The sequence below is a fragment of the Pimephales promelas genome, chromosome 4 (genome assembly GCF_988280905.1).
Source record: "Pimephales promelas chromosome 4, fPimPro1.hap1.1, whole genome shotgun sequence".
Lineage (NCBI taxonomy): Eukaryota > Metazoa > Chordata > Actinopteri > Cypriniformes > Leuciscidae > Pimephales > Pimephales promelas.
Window position 1 is genome coordinate 6,186,558 of NC_142772.1, and position 20,920 is coordinate 6,207,477.

At 36.5% G+C, this 20,920-nt stretch overlaps 1 protein-coding gene across 1 annotated transcript in view; it reads right to left on the minus strand.

The window, feature by feature from the left end:
* Nucleotides 1-20,920, minus strand: part of bckdk (branched chain keto acid dehydrogenase kinase) — a 64,920-nt gene that overhangs the window by 6,117 nt on the left and 37,883 nt on the right. Inside the window, exons 5-8 of the mRNA XM_039662059.2 lie at nucleotides 13,245-13,364; nucleotides 12,831-12,929; nucleotides 10,665-10,738; nucleotides 5,382-5,510 (exon numbers count right to left, since the gene is read on the minus strand). Of these exons, the coding sequence (XP_039517993.2) occupies nucleotides 5,382-5,510; nucleotides 10,665-10,738; nucleotides 12,831-12,929; nucleotides 13,245-13,364 (422 nt within the window). The remainder of the gene's footprint in view (nucleotides 1-5,381; nucleotides 5,511-10,664; nucleotides 10,739-12,830; nucleotides 12,930-13,244; nucleotides 13,365-20,920) is intronic.

The window sequence follows — 20,920 nt, forward strand, 5'->3', positions numbered from 1 at the left end:
TCATGAGTAATCTCATTTAAACATCAGATAACATGAGAACAAATCAGTTAACTACGAAAGCTCTCTTTTTATTTTGTTACGTGATTATGTATTTGAGAATGACGATCTGCATTTAAATGCAAATGAGAGTGGTTTTGCGATACTAATTTGCATTTGTGGACTTGAAATCGTGGTTTGATTAACGTGAGGCGGTACCACATTGCCGTCATCCATTGTGAAATGTTATTTCTTCTGTTTGTTTTGGTAAAAGACAAATATAAATCTTTACTTTGAATTGCTTTGGTGGAATTTTTTTTTAGGGTGGGTTATTATACATTGTGTTCTTTGTGTGTAATTGGTGGTTTTTGAGCTATCTGGCTAAATCATTCAATATGGTAGACTTAAAACTACCTGGCGCCTGAACTAATTAATTTCCAAGTTAAAAACTCCTTTGGCAGGGGTGTGCCACAGTTACACCACAATAGTTGAAGGTGAAACTGCAACTGATGCACATCTACTGAAATATAGACTGAAGGACAGACATTTTTATTGGTCAACAAGAATGATTTCAAGTTGTCATTAATCAGTGATTTGAGGATGCAAAGCCAACTCTACAACAGACCAGATCAGTATCTGAGATTGCTTGCTCAACATTTAGATATTGTTTGCTGTAGGCTAGTCCTGAATAGGGTTGAGTATGGTTTGGGCTTTTTACGATACTGGTGCCAAATTAATACTTTTAAAACCGGTGCCTAAACCGATTCTTTATATATATATATATATATATATATATATATATATATATATATATATATATATATATACATATATATATATATATATACACATATACATATATATATACACATATACATATATATATATATACATAAATAAATTAATTAAAAGAAATTGGTAAATGCCATTAAAAGGTGCAAAACGCAAGTCTCTGAGTTTTTGCAAAACTACACCCCCTCTGGCAACAAGCGAAACTGCAACAAGGTGTGCGCTCATGGATCACACCATAGACTGTAAAAAGGATCACACACGCACGTTCGCGCGAGCTGTTCATAACCAAAGGAGCATCAGCCGCACACATCTTTTGTTGAATCTTTTGTCATAATGAGGTAATAAAGTTATAAATCTGCAAGTCATTTAAAATATATGAAAGTCGACTGCCGACCACGCTGAGCTGGAGGACGCGTTTACCAATGCCGCCCAGAGGAACGGTGCATGGGGTGACATCATGTCAGAATCAAATGTAATAAAATGCCTAACTTTATCATTGATATAAACAACTAACACGGCTGGTAGTACTCACTACCAGCCGTACTCATTTTAATTATGTATGGGCTCTATGCACGGCGGTATTTCCGGTGAAGGTCTAACTTAAGGATGCTCGATAACGTCCGTCAATCGTTTTTATGTTTTATATTTTAATTTTATACTCCTTGGTTATACTAAAGAAACGTTAGTCACAAAAACACCCCTAGTTGCGTTTATGCTTCTTTTTAAAATTATATTAAATAAACATAACTATATATAAAATTACATCTAAACGTATGAAAGTTTCGTTTCAAAGACGGGAGGACAGTCAATTTTGAAGACTCTGCCATAATCCCGTTTTCCTCTGCTTTAATCTCCCCAACCGGAAACTGACGAGCATCCGAACTTATGCGTGCATATAGCCTATTGGTATACATAGACAGATTAAAGAAATTTGGGAAAAAGTTTTTTTTAATAAAATTTCTACCTACCCTGCCTTTAATTTTCAAAGCAAAAATGTTTTGAAGTCGCATATTTTGACCAATCAAAAGTTCAGGTGCCACTGTCCCTACTCATTTTAAATAAATTGAAGTCCAGAAATCAAATGAATGAGGAATGGGATGTGCTGAGTATCCCAGTCTGTGTCTCGGGACGCTCTCAGTAGGGGGGAACAGTGCTGTTGTAAACCAACTGTGACCTGTCCTTCTGCCAGGAACATGCTGTACTCTAATGACTGTCTGAAGAGCAGTCTCATCCAAGTGTAAAGAAACCATGAGAACAAGGTCAGAAACATGTCTGTGAATTTGTAACAAGAAGCACAAATCAAATTTACAGTACTGGACTGTAATGGAGGTCATTTGGCAAAGGCATAAAAGCAGTTACTAATAGGGCTGGGTATTGAGACAAATTTCACAATTCGATTTCGATTCACAAGCTTGCAATTCGATTCGATTTCGATTCGATATCGATTATTTTGGACATCAGTTACAATAAATGGCCATTTTTCTCAAGGGAATCAAATCTCTAAAATGCTGTAAACTATGGGAGTCTAGTTGTAGCCAATAGGCTTCATTTTATTTATTTTTATAATAAGATTATATGAAATATAAACATTTAAAAGGTGGCTGTCATAAAAACTTGCCAGATTTTTAGTCAAATATGCATTAAATATTGAAGAACATTAAGATTATAATGCATATGTAATATGGTGTATATATTTAGCAAAATGCTCCTCTCTGGAGTTATTTTTTCTAGCTGACAAACGAGTTTATGTGGGTTTTCTGAGGTAAATATGACAATGACATTGATTACAAGCTGTTTAACTGACGTCTTTCCACGGTTGAAACGCTGATTGAGCGAATCAATGTGACATGATACGGATTTCGATAAGTTGTACTCTATCTTTTAACACACTTTCAGATGCTCATTCATGTTTATTTCGCACGGTAACTGGTATTATTAAGCCGGAAGAGAGATCAGCGCTGCTGTTTCTCTTGAGCTGCGCCAGAGCGATCTCACGCCACAGCGCCAAAACACTATTTATGTTTTTGAATTTCTAAAGAAAATGGACGTAATTTGAAAATTGAGACTTTGTTTCGTATCAATTGTAACAAAGGACAAAGATTATTGCGATTTTTTGGATGCGCGCAGCCGAGATACAATGTCCCATTCATTCAAATGAAACAGGATGACTAATCGATTCTTGAGATTTAAGAATCGATATCGGTTCGTAAAAATGAGAATCGATTAATATCGAGAAATCGATATTTATTACCCAGCCCTAGTTACTAATATTTATTGTTAAAGAATAAAAATGAATTCTTCTGAAAAAAAAAAGTAAAATACAATAAAATTCCCAGAACTAGGCAATGAATTTCTCATTATTTCATTCAAACAGTCCATTCCACACTCGATCCTATAGTGTGAAAGTCAAGTTTAGTGGCTTTACACATGCTTGCACAGTCAAGATTAATACTTTATTATTATTTATTTTTTTTTTACAATAATCTCATGTTAGGTTTAAATCTGGTGGCCAATGCGATGTTATCTCTATACTAGACTACTTTTGTAAGCTTTTCATTTTAAAAGTGGAGGAACCAGTCAGACTTATTTTTTTGCCGCACACAACGACATGTTGTGGTTGTTTTTGAATTCTGTGACAATCTGGGTCCGGAATTAAGGTTTCTATCTCATTTGTCAAATTACTGTAGACCTCCAGACCGCTCTATTGATTGTCATGCCGGTTTGGAGATATATATGGTAAAATATACAATCATTATTTTGGATTATCATAGAAAACCTATATCGTAACATTGAACTTGTGCTGAACTTGGCCAGCAGCCAGTGTAAGCAGCACCAGTAACAACAGATGGGTGACCTTATAGGAACTTCCCGAGAATGCAAAATATCCACAGAGATGGTGTGTGTGTGTCCTAGGATAGGTCCCATAACAAGAAATTCAGCTTTCAAGGTGTTGTCTGCACATGCAGACCTCAATGCCACAAAAATAGGGTGCTGTGGTTGGATTTGAGTGCGTTGCTCTATAATTATTATTAGGGCATGCAGGGTGGTTGCAAGGGCACTGTTACGTGGTAATGGTATCTATGGGATACTTTCACCAGTTATTCATTATTCAGCAGGTGAAAAAATGAGCAATGATTCTTGTCTAAGCAAGCTCAAACAATACAAGTTTAGAAGGTCTGAAAGGATAGTATTAGCAAAATAACAGACTAAATCAATTATTACCAATCAAGTACAGTAGAATAGAGTTTAACACCACACTGCAAAAAAAAAAAAAAAAAGAAGCTTTTCTTAGTTTGTCTAGTAAATGCACCTTGGTTTAATTTTTTTTTGATATTTGGACTGAAAACAAAAAAAAATACCAAGTAAGAAAAGCATTTTTCCTGCAGTGCATTAATGTATTATGCGAAACCTTTCAAATAACCTTAACATTCTTCATATTTTTATTTTTTTAGAATTATTATCCTAGTACAATCCTTAATTTTAAAGATTTATAAATACACAGTAGTGGTCAAAAGTGATGTCCAGTCTAGGAGAATATAGATCTTCACCCTTTAAACAAATATTATTAAAAATGTGTTAAAGATTTGTAAAATCATTAAAGATTTTGTAAGCATATTGCTTTGTGATAACACAATGAAACATGCCAAATGATGTAATGTTTGGCCATGCTGTAACACAAATAAATTAACGAAATTAACGGCAAAAACAAGATAACTAAAAAAAAAAAAACATTACTAACTGATTATGTTGAGGTGAGTTTTTGTTTTGCTTTTGTTTATGATGTTTTTTGCGCACTAAAATGAAACCTGTAGCTTGCTTTTTTTGCCAAATAATTGTGAGATAAATCTCTTAAACAATTTTAGTGTTTTGTTCTTCCTTCATATTTAAAACATCTAAATAAATAAAACATTTGCCTCATATTTTGACGGTTTAATCAAACTTCCTGGATCATAAAAAACAAATATGCCCTCCAGACTTCAATTTTTAAATATTATCCAATTATAATATCTGGCACTATATTGTGAAATAATTTTTTTTTTTTTTTTTTTACATTTGGAGAAATTATAAGCCTTGTATGATAAACACTTGTATCACTTCAGTGCCTTAGATTTCTCTGTTTTCATTTAAATGATCCTTTCATAACTTCAGTGTGTCAAACGGTTGGTTCTCAATGAGCCATGCTTGCCATAACTGCGACAGATTAAACAGAAAACGCCCAACAATCCAGTACAACCAGGAAAAGTTGGTTTCCTGCACAACATCCCTGAAATGTAAATGACTCGTTTTTGACTGGCCTTTCACCGAAGGCTATTGTGTTCACACAAGGTCAAAATACAATAACTCCTTTATGCACTGAAAGACAAAATTGCTCACACATATATTTGGGTCATAGTTAATGCAGCAACAGAATTCCCTGCATTATAGTAATAATGGTTCAATGTTGTGTATATGAGTGGCTGCTTAGACAACAACACTTGCTACAGTCCAAATAATACAACCGCATCAACAACAAATCTGACTGTCACACCAGGATTAGATAGTTAAGACAGCATAGTAGAACAGGAGGTGTGTCATGTGTCGTCATTGACCTATATGTGTGACAGGAATGTTACCTCATGGCGTTCTTCAGCAGCTCAGGCAGGATGTAGTCCAGCGGCAGTGGAATGAAGGGAAAGCGGGCCGCCACATGGCCGTTGATGCGAACGCGTGGAGAGTTCCCATACTGATGCTCACAGAGCCGTCTGCAGGGAACAGAGGCATTGGGACATTTACACTACCAGTCAAGTTTGGACAGATCATCTTTCTCAGTCTTCTATCAGCCTGAGAGGTTGACTGTTAAAGGGGACCAATTATGCCCTATTTTAAAAGTCTTGACTTTGCCTGAATGTTCAAAATAAAAATAAATAACTACATTATTTTTCACATTATTGCAGCACCTCTCTTCCCAGTCTGTCAGTAGTTTTAGTTTTAGTTCCTGGGGTGGTGATGGCGCAGTGGATAAGACACATGCCTTTGGTGTGAGAGACCCGGGTTCGAATCCACTGTGAGACACCACTGTGTCCCTGAGCAAGACACTTAACCCCTATTTGCTCCAGAGGCGTGCAACCTCTGACATATATAGCAATTGTCAGTCGCTTTGGATAAAAGTGTCAGCTAAATGAATAAAAATGTAAAAAATGTAAAATGTAAATGTTTCTGTGCTTTGATTGGGCGGCTGGAGCAGTGTGTTGCGATTGGTCAACCACTTCCGAGTGTTTTTCAGAAATGTCACAGCCCTAAATGCAACAGCGAGTTTCAACATTACTAACGCGATATGCCTTGGACGGAAATGATTAAAATGTGGAATACTGTGACATAATAGCATAATTGGACCCCTTTAATACAATTTGTGGATACCAAACACTGATTTAGGGCACCAGAAAAGACTTGCTGTTGTTGACAGGTTTTAGATAACAGATAAAACGGATATCTTCTGACAGGATCTGGCGTCAGATCTAATATTTCTGACCTGGAGACTCAATCTAACACTTATTAATTCTGGACTGTCATTCAATCAAACAACAAATAAAATGTCAAACAGAATGTCAGTCTTGTAAAGAAATTATTTCCCTAAAAAAAAAAAACAATTTCACACATTTCATCATAAGCTTTTCGATCAAAATGTTTTTAGAATTCATTAAAAATGAATTCAGTTGTTTTAAACATAAGATATTGTAAAAAAAAAAAAAAAAAAAAACAGCATACAAACAGAGAAAACTAAGTGCAGGATACCGGTTATGCAAGTGCTACTGTTGATATACTGAATGATAGCCCGCCATTTCATTTAAAGCCATTTTAGAAATAATATTGACACTAATTAATGAGAGCGTCTCATTTATAGCCAGTATATTCTGGTCTCGGTCTGGTCTTTGAGGGAACACTTTGATCATCCCACTGTGAAGAGGAACAGGACAGCTTTGCTGACGCAGCATCTGTTAATCATCATACTCTCATTTTCAGGATGAAAGATCAAGTTGAACTGCTGCATCCCAATTCCAATAGACTCTCCTCATTATGTGTTTGCATAATGACCCATTTAAAAGGTAATGACCAAATGAATAATCATTAGTCAAATCCTTTCTAATTAAACATCACACATCTGCCATGTTTTAGTGGTTTGTAGCACTTTTTATTAGTGTTTGTAGTTCTAATCGAATCCTCGTCTAATGTGCAATGGGTTGTGGGAAATATTAGCCGTCAGAATGTGCACAGATCTGCAATTCTAACCAGAAATACTCATTTCAACATACTACGATTTGGGATGGTGCAGGCGCATGAAGCTTTAGCAACTGCACATTCCTCATGAAACCTGTGACCACATACTGTACACAGCCTGCATTGTGACCTGATTCTTCTCAACAGAGATTTATAGGAGGAAAATATGCGAGACAGGCGTAATTTGTGCGTGGGACGGGTGGAACATGACCCCAACAATTTACAACACACAAGACATCAGTGAGAAAGTGTTTGAGTTGTTTCATCCTCAGGACATGGAAGTTCCTGTTTCAGTTTTATTATGAAAACTTTGAACTGCTGACCCAGTTTTACAATATCATACTTAGTAGGGCTGGGTATTGACACAAATTTCAAAATTCGATTCGATTTCGATTAACAAGCTTGCAATTCGATTCCGATTCGACTCAATATTGATTATTTTGGATATCAGTTACAATAAATGGCAAATTTTCATCATTCAGGAAATCAAATCACTTAACTAATGCTGTAAATTATGGGAGTCTAGTTGTAGCCTATAGGGTTCATTAGCCTAATATGAATGTAATAATTAACTGTTTTGTAGCTATGCAAACACTTAAATTACACTTTTATTTATTTTTATAATAAGAAGATTATAAACATTTAAGTGGTGGGTGTCATAAAAACTTGCCAGATTTATTCAAATATGCATTAAATATTGAAGAACATTAAGATTATAATGCATATGTAATATGGTGTATATATTTAGCAAAATGCTCCTCTCTAGAGTTATTTTTTCTAGCTGACTAACGAGTTTATGTGGGTTTTCTGAGGTAAATATGACGATACATGACATTGATTACAAGCTGTTTAACTGACGTCTTTCCACGGTTGAAACGCTGATTGAGCGAATCAATGTGACATGATATGGATATCGATAAGTTGTACTCTATCTTTTAACACACTTTCATGTTTATTTCGCGCTGTAACTGGTATTATTAAGCCGGAAGAGAGATCAGCGCTGCTGCTTCTCTTGAGCTGTGCCAGAGCGATCTCACGCCACAGCGCCAAAACGTTATTTATGTTTTTGAATTTCTAAAGAAAATGGACGTAATTTGAAATTTGAGACTTTGTTTCATATCAATAGTAACAAAGGACAAAGATTATTGCGATTTTTTTGATGCGCGCAGCCGCGATACAATGTCCCATTCATTCAAATGAAACAGGATGACTAATCGATTCTTGAGATTTAAGAATCGATAACGGTTTATAAAAATGAGAATTGATTAATATCGAGAAATCGATATTTATTACCCAGCCCTATCAGCTGGAGACCGGAATCGGCCGATTTCCACGTGATCGGCCATGATCGCAGTTTAATCCGATTTTATGCCGGTCAAATGCCTGGCGCATCATGATTAACATCGCGCAACAACAGCATCACACGTGCACACGGAACGCAAATGTAGTAAAACTCGTGAATTACGGTCTTTTCACACCGCATGTGGGAGCAGCCCGTTTTTTTTTTTTTTTTTTTTTGTTAATCAATGAGTGCATTCACACCAGGAGCCAGAGTTGGGCGTGAGCGTCGAGCAGGAGCGCCACGTGAGCAGCAAAGTGCAGGTTTTGGCACTGAGTCTATTTTTGCTGCTCTCAATTAAAGTGGAAGCACACTTTTGATGGACAAAATAAATACGATTCCATCCATAAAGTGCTCAAAATGCACAGAATTTGTTTGTGTCAGAAGTTTTAACAAGAACTGAAGTAGGCTAGGCCAGTGTTTCCCAACCCTATTCCTGGTGGCACACCAACAACCCTAATCAAACCCACCTGATTCAACTCATCAACCCATCTGATTATGAGCTGACAAGTTGAATCAGGTGTGTTTGATAAGGGAGACAAAGAATACGTGCAGTGTTGGTGTGCCGCCAGGAACAGGGTTGGGAAACACTGGGCTAGGCTATGTCAGAAAAGAAAAGAAGTTTAGTTTGCTAAATATATCCCAATTGTTTTTTTTTGTTATTGGATGTGAAAAGGAAATGGTTCTTCCATGACAATGCACTTTAGATGTGTGTGAATTTCCCACACCAGGAGTAATTTATATAGTTCCATTATCTGTTAAAAAAATGTTCTATGCAAAATGTTCTATTGAAGAGAAGATAGAAAATCAATATTTGTGTGTGCTGTAAAGTGGTTTGAAAAAATGTAATCGGAATCGGCTTAAATCAGTATCGGCAGGTCAAACTAGAGCCCGACCGATAAAGGATTTTGAAGGCTGATACCGCTACGAATATTTGTTGGGTTTAAAATCCGATATATATATATATATATATATATTCAGAAACGCGCAACAAAACATATTTTTAACTAAAATAATATGATAATGCATTTTAAAAAATAAACGTGTTTCTTTTATTGTCACAACAGAACAGACTGATGATAGTGGCATTAGCTAGCTTTGTGGTTAGCTAGTCTATTTTAGCAATGGATAACGTCATACTGTAAATTGTAAAATATACATTTTCAATATAACAGGCCAGGGAGAGATGATACGTCTCATTGCTATAACTGTCACGCGCTATTAAAGTGTCACTCCACTTTTTTTGGAAATAGGCTTATTTTACCACTCCCCCAGAGTTAAACAGTTGGGTTTTACCGTTTTCGAATTCAATCAGCCGATTTTCTGATAATTAGAAGAATATCAGTAAACAGACAGTTTCTGGTCTCATTGACTTCCATAGTATATTTTTTTCTTACTATGGTAGTTAATGAGACCAGAAACTGTCTGGTTACTGATATTCTTCTAATTATCAGAAAATCGGCTGATTGAATTCAAAAACGGTAAAACTCAAACGTTTAACCCAGAGGAAGTTGTAAAATTAGCCTATTTCCAAAAAAAAGTGGAGTATCCCTTTAAAGAAACACTTCAGTCACATTGTCAAAAGTTAAAAGGACAGTCATTCAACTACAATTTTTTCAATTTAGTCACAAATTTTGTCATGCTTATTTGAGTTAAGAGAACCTGATGGGGATGTTCTTTTAATTGTTATTCAAGCAATGTATGTCTCGTGACCAACTCAACCTGCCGATAAATCGGTCTGGCTCTAGGTCAAACTCACGGAAAAATCGGAAATTGGGATCGGCCTAGAAAATTGTAATCGGTGCATCTCTAATCATACTGTATCTAAATGCACAAGAAAAATGTATTAATATTTTATTAAACTAAGTTTTTTTTTAAAAAAATATTGTAAATTGTTTTAATTTTCTACTTTGGAATAAATAGCTTGAAATTATGCCTCTATAAATTTATAACCGTAGTAAAGCGTTTCATGCACTGCACTGTTGACACATTAAACTCATGTAGAATAAGTAAATACGTGTTTTGCTCCCACACAGCAAATGTTGGACAGTAGCTCGACAGTGACCTTTAACACTCATCTTGGTAAATCGCAAATGAGATCCGGGCTTTGACTCTTTCCTTGGGAAAACAGAGCCCGCGCACGCTCACACACACACACAAGCTGCTGTAAATGGAGCTGACTGCACTGATAACAGAACAAAAAGCTTTTCAATAACCTCTTAAAACAGTCCTCGAGTCTTAAGCACTCACATATGTAAACAGACGGCACGATGGCAAACAGAAGAACGGACAACATACTCACCGAGCAAAGTCAACCCACTTCTCGATGATCTTTTTAGGCGACAGGCGGCGGCATATAATGCCAACAAAGTCAGCCTGAAATAGAGCAGAGAAAACAGAAAATTGTCAAGACACAAAACCATATAGTAAGCATCCGTAATAGGGCTTGACTATATATAAACAGTGTTACAACACAGGAAGAGATATGGTTCATACTGTAAATATCTAGTATGTTCTAGTGTAAGGTGAGACACGGCAGGCAAAAACATTGTTTTTTTTTTTTACTGGTCAATTTTGAGATTTTTGTCTTCAATAACATGTCTTCTTTCAGACTTGTGGTGAAAAAAAAAGTCCAAAATACACATTTAGGTCATTATTTTACTACACTTTGTCTGTTTGCGTCTGTAGATTTCTCATAAATTCTTCAAAAGTTGTCGTTATAAGTCATCCTGCTGCTCAGTGATCACGATCCGCACCCCGTCATCACACACACAATTAGAAAGCTCTCTTTCTCCTGTACAACACTGTCGGATCCAAATATGGTCATTTCCTTTTTTATCAGCAACCTATCATGAAAGTAAAAGGGGGATTTAACTCTAAATGTGCAATCTCATTGGCTGATGCTAAATCTTTAAAGCCAGTTTTCTCAAAATGACTTTTCTCTCATTCTCCAAGTCCGAAATCTCCACTTCAGTAGCAAACTTTCCAGTCTTGTACCTAGTTATATTATGAAGACATTTACAGAGGGATTTGTAAATATATTATTCCTAGCCTAAATTATATAACTTTTTATTCAAAAAAAAAAAAATGGTGAAAATCATTTTTTTAAGGCTGATTTACAGGATAACAAAAGTAGATATCCATAAATCCTTCTGTAATTTTTTTTCTCATCTAATATGTGAACACAATGAAAAAATAATGTTCAACCTTTATCCAATACTCAGATTTCGTTTTTTTTTTAAATATATGCAAATTAGTGCATGTTTAAACATTAAATTACACAAAACTTATAATATATTTCTTTCTCATCTTAATGTAGGTAATCAACTGGGAAAGTTTCATGGTAATATCTGCTAGTTTAAAAAAATGACCCTATTCACCTGTAGTGTCTCGCCTTAAACAAAACAAAAAAAAAATCAGACAGAAGAAAATGGGCACATCTGTTGTAGTCAGCTTTGTTCATAATAGCAGCAATTTAAACAATTTAGCAATTTATGGCATGTCATACATTATGTCTGATATCAATACAGTAATTAAAGTGACTAATATCGTTAATATAGAATTCTGCCAAGTACTATTTTATAATATTTTTCAAACTTAAAATTTTATTATTTATAGCGTACAGCCATTTCGAGTCAAACTTAAAAGGTGTGTTCGTGTCATGACGGAATTACCGTAATTACGAGATCACATCCTCGTTGAACTCGTAATTACATCTTGTAAACTCAGAATTTTCTGAGAGCTGAGGATTGATTTTAGCGTTGACAGTGTAGCCATAAACACATAATTCAGAACAGCTCAGAGTAAAATGTCACGTGTTGTCATCTCATAAATTATGACATGGCATTACAGCTCATACAAAACTGTCTGAGCTGAACTACTGAAGATCGCAGTGTACATTTGTATATTTAGTCTGTCATTGTGGGGTCATGCAAAAATATTGTTGGCCCACTTGGCTGCCTGTATGAGACACTTATGTCACTGGGCAAACTGCTGCGATGTCCCGTCCATGTGCTCATGGGTATTTTAAAGAGAACTGGAAAGTTTCCTAATATAGATACACTGGTCACAAATTTCTATTTGTCTAATGCAAACGATTTTAAGATTCATTACGCATTATGAATGTTTCCGATAATCAGTAGATCAAATCTCAACATCAACTGCAGGCGGTAGATCCTTATATTTAGCACCAACCCTGTTTGGGATTTGCCTGTACTTAAACTGCTATATAAAGAACTGAACTGAGCTGGACGATGACATCATATTTTGCAGAACTGCTTTTACTAATTCATTAATTGACGATCTTTACAACAGAACTGATCAACAATGAACTGACTTCAGCTGAACAACTGCTGAAATCCACCATTTTCCTGTTATCACTGCAAGCGCTATATAAACAACGGTGACTAGACTTGACTTGAGCAAGAAACTGAAAATGAGGTGCTATGATTGTAAGCAAGAGACGTACGTTCTCCTCGTGCAGGGCAATGTGGTGTGTGGCCAACATGCGAATGCCAAGACGAGACGTCAACGTTGTGTCCAAGAAATTGCGAACCAGAGTCTCGTCCTGTGCAAAAATGTAAAAAATAAAATACATTTAGGTCAGGTTCACTGATATATATATATATATATATATATATAGTCTTTTTTTCATGAATAAACAAGCACTGTTAAGTTGTCTTGATTGATACTGTGAAGCAGCTTTGATACAATCTGTATTGTTAAAAGCGCTATATAAATACATTTGACTTGACATGTATATATCAGTGAAACAATGTATATATCAACCAATGTTATTGTGTATATGGACCAGGCAGAAAGATGCTAAAGTAAGATTCTTCTGCTGAGGGTGAACAAAACACTAAGGTTTTGGGTATCTTACCAAAATGTGTTTACGACATTCCCTGAATCCTTCAGCTAACATGGTGACAACATCTTTGTGATCATCAAGAAGCTGTTTTACAAGTTTGCTGTAGCGAGCCTCAGTCTCCTGGTCTTTAATCTGAAGATAAAAACATTGGTGGAAAGGTTAGCAAAATAATATTAAACGGTATTTTTTCAAATATAATAGACAATGTGCAGTCATTATAGCTAAATAAACCCTAGGAGTGGTGATCTGTCGTAGCCCTCAAACCGTATTCACTTTATAGCCCTTAATTGTGGACAAATGTGGGCACAGAGGACTCGGGTGTGATCCTACTTTTTATTTATTATAAATGTTCTATCACTATCTTCGATAAAGTTTTGTCTATCCATTTATGGTGTTTTTGTTTTATTTTGGGGGTATTTTTGAATTTATTTACTTCAAAAAGTACCATGTTTTCTATGTAAATTATGCTTATTTTATTTTATTTTTTTAATTTTTTAACTACATTAAAATATCAGTCCATTAAGTTATTTGAGCTAAAACCTAAAGATGCTAAAAACCTAACCTAAACCCTTATTTTAGAATGCTCTAAATTACAGTTTTTCCCATTCATTTCTATAGGTGCCCATTTTTGCTCCAAATACAAGATTAAGGAGGGGTTTTTTCCACCCACTTAACATTGTAAAATTGATTCAAAAAAATTGTGTGTGCTCAGGAGGCAAACTTAGGAAAAGTAGCCAAGTCTTGTACCGCTCAGATCAAGGGAAGTATTTTTAAAAAAAATAAATCAAAACTATTTTGCCCACATTTGTCCAGAATACGGTTTTAGGGTTAACTGTTATTCCGCTTATGTGGCTTCATAGAAAACTAAATAAATTGATCCAGTTACTCTAGTGGAAAATGGCTGGACACATTTTAATGAATTTGTTTCTCATGACCTTTTTATCTAAAGATTGTACTTGGATGCTTGAAAGCACTTTCAAAAATTATTAAAAAATGTAATTAATTCAGTTTTTCAAATGGATAGTTTGGATAATTAACTAGAGTAATCCCTACAGTTGCCATTTTTACATTTAGCAGATATTGTGCAAAATGGGGATTTTTAATTTCATCATAAGCAAACTTGCATTAGACATTCATGAGTCAGCATTCTACATAGTCTAAGTCGGTGAGTCAGTCAACATTAAAGACTAATGTTTCACTGGAGAGAGGCGATACCTCCACCCGCACACACACTTCTACATCGGCTGAACCAGTACACTACACTCACAGGCTTCTCAGGTTACATAAATAATTAAAGCTGCAAGCAGCATTTAGCGGGGTTCAAGCAGTTTAGGCCGTTAAGGCCTTTAAGCACAAAAGCATCAAAAGACATTAAGGTTTAAGTTTCAATAATAGCAATTTACCATAGGGAATACATTGTTTTTAACATCTTTAACAGTTATAGCGCCACCTATAGTCCGATCTCCATGAAACTTTGCATGCTTGTTGAATAAGTTATGACACATGTGCTCATCAATTTTTGTGAAGTTCTGACTTTTCCTTTAGGATTTATAGGCTTTTGGGTGCATTTTGTCATGCCCCCTTTTATAAATGACCCTGTTATAGCAAAACAAATGACAAAGTTCAACTTTTTTTTGATAATTATTGATTTAGAGAGTCCAAAGAATTATCCTAGACTGGTCTGGTTCCGATCGGGCAAAAAACCAGGGACTAGTTTGCAAAAGTACGTTTTTAACATATTCGTGAATATTTAACGAACGATTTGATTGACAGCAATGGTTCTTGAGGCAAAGTTGTTCAGCATGAGGAGATCTATCAATTGATATACATATTGTGGGGGTGTGTGCAACACCACGTGATAACAGAGCCATAAAACTCGTTAGCGCCAACTAGTGGCCGATTTCTTTCAAAATTCTTACAGACCTCTAGGGCCATGAGTCAAACATGCCCAATGAGTTTCGTTCCGATCGGCCTTCGTTAACCTTGTTTCATAGATGCTCAAACTTCATTGGCCGATGACGGCCATGTTTTTTTAGATACGCCAATGTCCTCATAGGTATACATGGGGCCTTGGTCCAAGACACTGCATACCAATTTTCAAGTCAATCGGACTAACGGTCATGTGGTCATAGCCTTTTTTATGTTTTTTTCATGTTATAGCGCCACCTAGTGTTCAATCGTCGCTATTTTTTTACTGTGACCTCAAATTGAACTCTTACAGATGTGTACCGAGTTTGGTGAAGATATCTCATTTACTTCTCGAGTTATAGCCATTTTAGTAAAATAGGCTCCTCCCACAACGTTTATTTTGCTTCCCCTAGCGACCGAAACGAGAAATTTCAACATTTTTTTGATAATTATTGATCTTCAGACTCCAGAGAACATTTCTGCACTGGTTTGGTTCCAATCGGGTAAAAAACCAGGGACTAGTTCGCAAAAGTAGTTTTTCGACAAAATTCAAAATGACGGAAAATCTATCATGACGGAAATGAAATCGGAGATATACATTTTTTTCATCAGGTGACCAGCTTTCCAATGATATAAGACACTTCAGTGTACGACTTACGGTCTAGGAGTTATGAGCAGTTTCGCGCAATTGGTCGCTATAGCGCCACCTATGGGCCAATCGGGGTCATAATTTGATAACCTCTCCTCGATTTTTGTACTACCATCTGACAAAGTTTCAGAGCTCCAGCACTTATGGTTTGGGCTGCACGATGCGTTTTAGGGGAGAATAATAATAATAATAATAATAATAATAATAATTAAAGCTGCAAGCAGCATTTAGCGGGGTTCAAGCAGTTTAGGCCTTTAAGGCTTTTAAGCACAAAAGCATCAAAAGACATTAAGTTTTAAGTTTCAATAATGGCAATTTGCTATAGGGTATACATTGTTTTTAATATTTTTAACAATTATAGCGCCACCTATAGTCCGATCTCCATGAAACTTTGCATGCTTGTTGAATACGTTATGACACATATGCTCATCAATTTTTGTGAAGTTCTGACTTTTCCTTTAGGATTTATAGGCTTTTGGGTGCATTTTGTCATGCCCCCTTTTTTAAATGACCCTGTTATAGCAAAACAAATGACAAAGTTCAACTTTTTTTGATAATTATTGATCTAGAGAGTCCAAAGAATTGTCCCAGACTGGTCTGGTTCCGATCGGGCAAAAAACCAGGGACTAGTTCGCAAAAGTAGGTTTTTAACATATTCGTGAATATTTAACGAACGATTTGATTGACAGCAATGGTTCTTGAGGCAAAGTTGTTCAGCACGAGGAGATCTATCAATAGATATACATATTGTGGGGGTGTGTGCAACACCACGTGATAACAGAGCCATAAAACTCGTTAGCGCCAACTAGTGGCCGATTTCTTTCAAAATTCTTACAGACCTCTAGGGGCATGATTCAAACATGCCCAACGAGTTTCGTTCCGATCGGCCTTCGTTAACCTTGTTTTATAGGTGCTCAAACTTCATTGGCCGATGGCGGCCATGTTTTTTGAGATACACCAATGTCCTCATACACATACATGGGGCCTTGGACAAAGACACTGCATACCAATTTTCAAGTCAATCGGACTAACGGTCAGCTGGTCAGAGCTCTTTTTTAGTTTTATTCGTTTTCTAGCGCCACCTAGTGTTCCATCGTGGCGATTTTTTTACTGTGACCTCAAATTGAGCTTATACATATGTGTACCGAGTTTGTTGAGGATATCTCATTTACTTCTCGAGTTATAGCCATTTTAGTAAAATAGGCTCCTCCCACAACATTTATTTTGCGCCCCCTAGCGACCGCAAAGAGACTTTTTCAACATTTTTTTGATAATTATTGATCTTCAGACTCCAGAGAACATTCCTGCACTGGTTTGATTCCGATCGGGCAAAAAACCAGGGACTAGTTCGCAAAAGTAGTTTTTCGACAAAATTCAAAATGACGGAAAATCTATCATGACGGAAATGAAATCGGAGATATACATTTTTTTCATCAGGTGACCAGCTTTCCAATGATATAAGACACTTGAGCGTACGACTTACGGTCTAGGAGTTATGAGCAGTTTCGCGCAATTGGTTGCTATAGCGCCACCTATGGGCCAATCGGGGTCATAATTTGATAACCTCTCCTCGATTTTTGTACTACCATCTGACAAAGTTTCAGAGCTCCAGCACTTACGGTTTGGGCTGCACGATGCGTTTTAGGGGAGAATAATAATAATAATTAAAGCTGCAAGCAGCATTTAGCGGGGTTCAAGCATTTTAGGCCGTTAAGGCCTTTAAGCACAAAAGCATCAAAAGACATTAAGGTTTAAGTTTCAATAATGGCAATTTACCATAGGGAATACATTGTTTTTAACATTTTTAACAGTTATAGCGCCACCTATAGTCCGATCTCCATGAAACTTTGCATGCTTGTTGAATAAGTTATGACACATGTGCTCATCAATTTTTGTGAAGTTCTGACTTTTCCTATAGGATTTATAGGCTTTTGAGTGCATTTTGTCACGGCCCCTTTTCTAAATAACCATTTAACACCATGCGCAAATTTAAAAATTTCAACATTTTTTTGATAATTATTTATCTAGAGAGTTCAGAGAATTGTCCAAAACTGGTCTGATTCCGATCGGGCGAAAAACCAGGGACTAGTTCGCAAAAATAGGTTTTTAACATATTCGTGAATATTTAACGAACAATTTGATTGACAGCAATGGTTCTAGAGGCAAAGTTGTTCATCATGAGGAGATCTATCAAACGATGTACATTTTGTGGGGGTGTGGGCAAACCACGTGATTACAGAGCCATAAAACTCGTTAGCGCCAACTAGTGGCCGATTTCTTTCAAAATTCTTACAGACGTCTAGGGCCATGAGTCGAACATTCCCAACGAGTTTCGTTCCGATCGGCCTTCGTTAACCTTGTTTCATGGGTGCTCAAACTTCATTGGCCGATGGCGGCCATGTTTTTTGAGATACACCAATGTCCTCATACACATACATGGGGCCTTGGACCAAGACACCACAAACCAATTTTCGAGTTAATCGGACTAACGGTCAGGTGGTTTTATTTTTTTTCATATTATAGCGCCAGCTAGTGTTCAATCGACGCGATTTTTGTAACGTGACCTCAAATTGAACTCGTACACATGGGTACCGAGTTTGGTGAAAATATCTCATTTACTTCTCGAGTTATAGCCATTTTAGTAAAATAGGCTCCTGCTACAACGTTTATTTTGCTCCCCCTAGCGACCGGAAATAGAAATTTCAACATTTTTTTGATAATTAATAATCTTCAGACTCCAAAGAACATTTCTGCACTGGTTTGGTTCCAATTGGGTAAAAAACCAGGGACTAGTTCGCAAAAGTAGTTTTTCGACAAAATTCAAAATTGCGGAAAAATTTGCATACCGGAAATGAAATCGGAGATATACGTTTTTTTCGTCAGGTGACCAGCTTTCCAATGATATAAGACACTTGAGTCTACGACTTGCGGTCTACGAGTTATGAGCAGTTTCGCGCAATTGGTTGCTATAGCGCCACCTATGGGCCAATCGGGCTCATAATTTGATAACCTCTCCTCGATTTTTGTACTACCATCTGACAAAGTTTCAGAGCTCCAGCACTTACGGTTTGGGCTGCACGATGCGTTTTAAGTCTGAAGAATAATAATAATAAAAATCAGTACAATTACAATAGGGTTTCAGCACTTCGTGCTTGAACCCCTAATTAAAGCTGCAAGCAGCATTTAGCGGGGTTCAAGCAGTTTAGGCCTTGAAGGCCTTTAAGCACAAAAGCATCAAAAGACATTAAGTTTTAAGTTTTAATAATGGCAATTTACTATAGGGTATACATTGTTTTTAATATTTTTAACAATTATAGCGCCACCTATAGTCCGATCTCCATGAAACTTTGCATGCTTGTTGAATACGTTATGACACATATGCTCATCAATTTTTGTGAAGTTCTGACTTTTCCTTTAGGATTTTTCAGGCTTTTGGGTGCATTTTGTCATGCCCCCTTTTTTAAATGACCCTGTTATAGCAAAACAAATGACAAAGTTCAACTTTTTTTGATAATTATTGATCTAGAGAGTCCAAAGAATTGTCCCAGACTGGTCTGGTTCCGATCGGGCAAAAAACCAGGGACTAGTTCGCAAAAGTACGTTTTTAACATATTCGTGAATTTTTAACGAACGATTTGATTGACAGCAATGGTTCTTGAGGCAAAGTTGTTCAGCATGAGGAGATCTATCAATTGATATACATATTGTGGGGGTGTGTGCAACACCACGTGATAACAGAGCCATAAAACTCGTTAGCGCCAACTAGTGGCCGATTTTTTTCAAAATTCTTACAGACCTCTAGGGCCATGAGTCGAACATGCCCATCGAGTTTCGTTCCGATGGGCCTCCGTTAACCTTGTCTCACAGGTGCTCAAACTTCATTGGCCGATGGCGGCCATGTTTTTTTACATACGCCAATGTCCTCATAGATATACATGGGGCCTTGGTCCAAGACACTGCATACCAATTTTCAAGTCAATCGGACTAACGGTCATGTGGTCATAGCCCTTTTTATGTTTTTTTCATGTTATAGCGCCACCTAGTGTTCAATCGTCGCTATTTTTTTACTGTCACCTCAAATTGAACTCGTACACATGTGTACCGAGTTTGGTGAAGATATCTCATTTACTTCTTGAGTTATAGCCAATTTAGTAAAATAGGCTCCTCCCACAACGTTTATTTTGCTTCCCCTAGCGACCGGAAATAGAAATTTCAACATTTTTTTGATAATTATTGATCTTCAGACTCCAGAGAACATTTCTGCACTGGTTTGGTTCCGATCGGGCAAAAAACCAGGGACTAGTTCGCAAAAGTAGTTTTTCGACAAAATTCAAAATGGCGGAAAAATTTCCATACCGGAAATGAAATCGGAGATATACGTTTTTTTCGTCAGGTGACCAGCTTTCCAATGATATAAGACACTTGAGTGTACGACTTACGGTCTAGGAGTTATGAGCCGTTTCGCGCAATTGGTCGCTATAGCGCCACCTATGGGCCAATCGGGCTCATAATTTGATAACCTCTCCTCGATTTTTGTACTACCATCTGACAAAGTTTCAGAGCTCCAGCACTTACGGTTTGGGCTGCACGATGCGTTTTAGGGGAGAATAATAATAATAATAATAATTAAAGCTGCAAGCAGCATTTTGCGGGGTTCAAGCAGTTTAGGCCTTTAAGGCCTTTAAGCACAAAAGCATCAAAAGACATTAAGTTTTATGTAACAAGCATTATTTACCATGATAAACCATATTTCAATGTGATTTTTCATGATTTACCATGTTCTAGTATGATTTACCATGAATCTAACATGATTTTCCATAGTTTACCTTGATATACCATGTTATAGGATGGTTTACCACAATATAGCAAGTGCAAAGACTATTAATAAGAAAAGTGGCCAACAGAGGGCAGTAGAAGACCACTTATTGGCACACTTCCATTTTGAAATACTTTGTTTCTCCAATATTCTGCACTAAAGCAAACCATTTTTTTCATGTTAACTTCATAAAGCATGCTTACACACAAATGCATGCACACGCACACACACACACACAAACACACACACATTTATAGTGTGTACAGTATATGTATAGTTTGACTGCAAAACATTAACAAAAAGAAATTTGTTAAA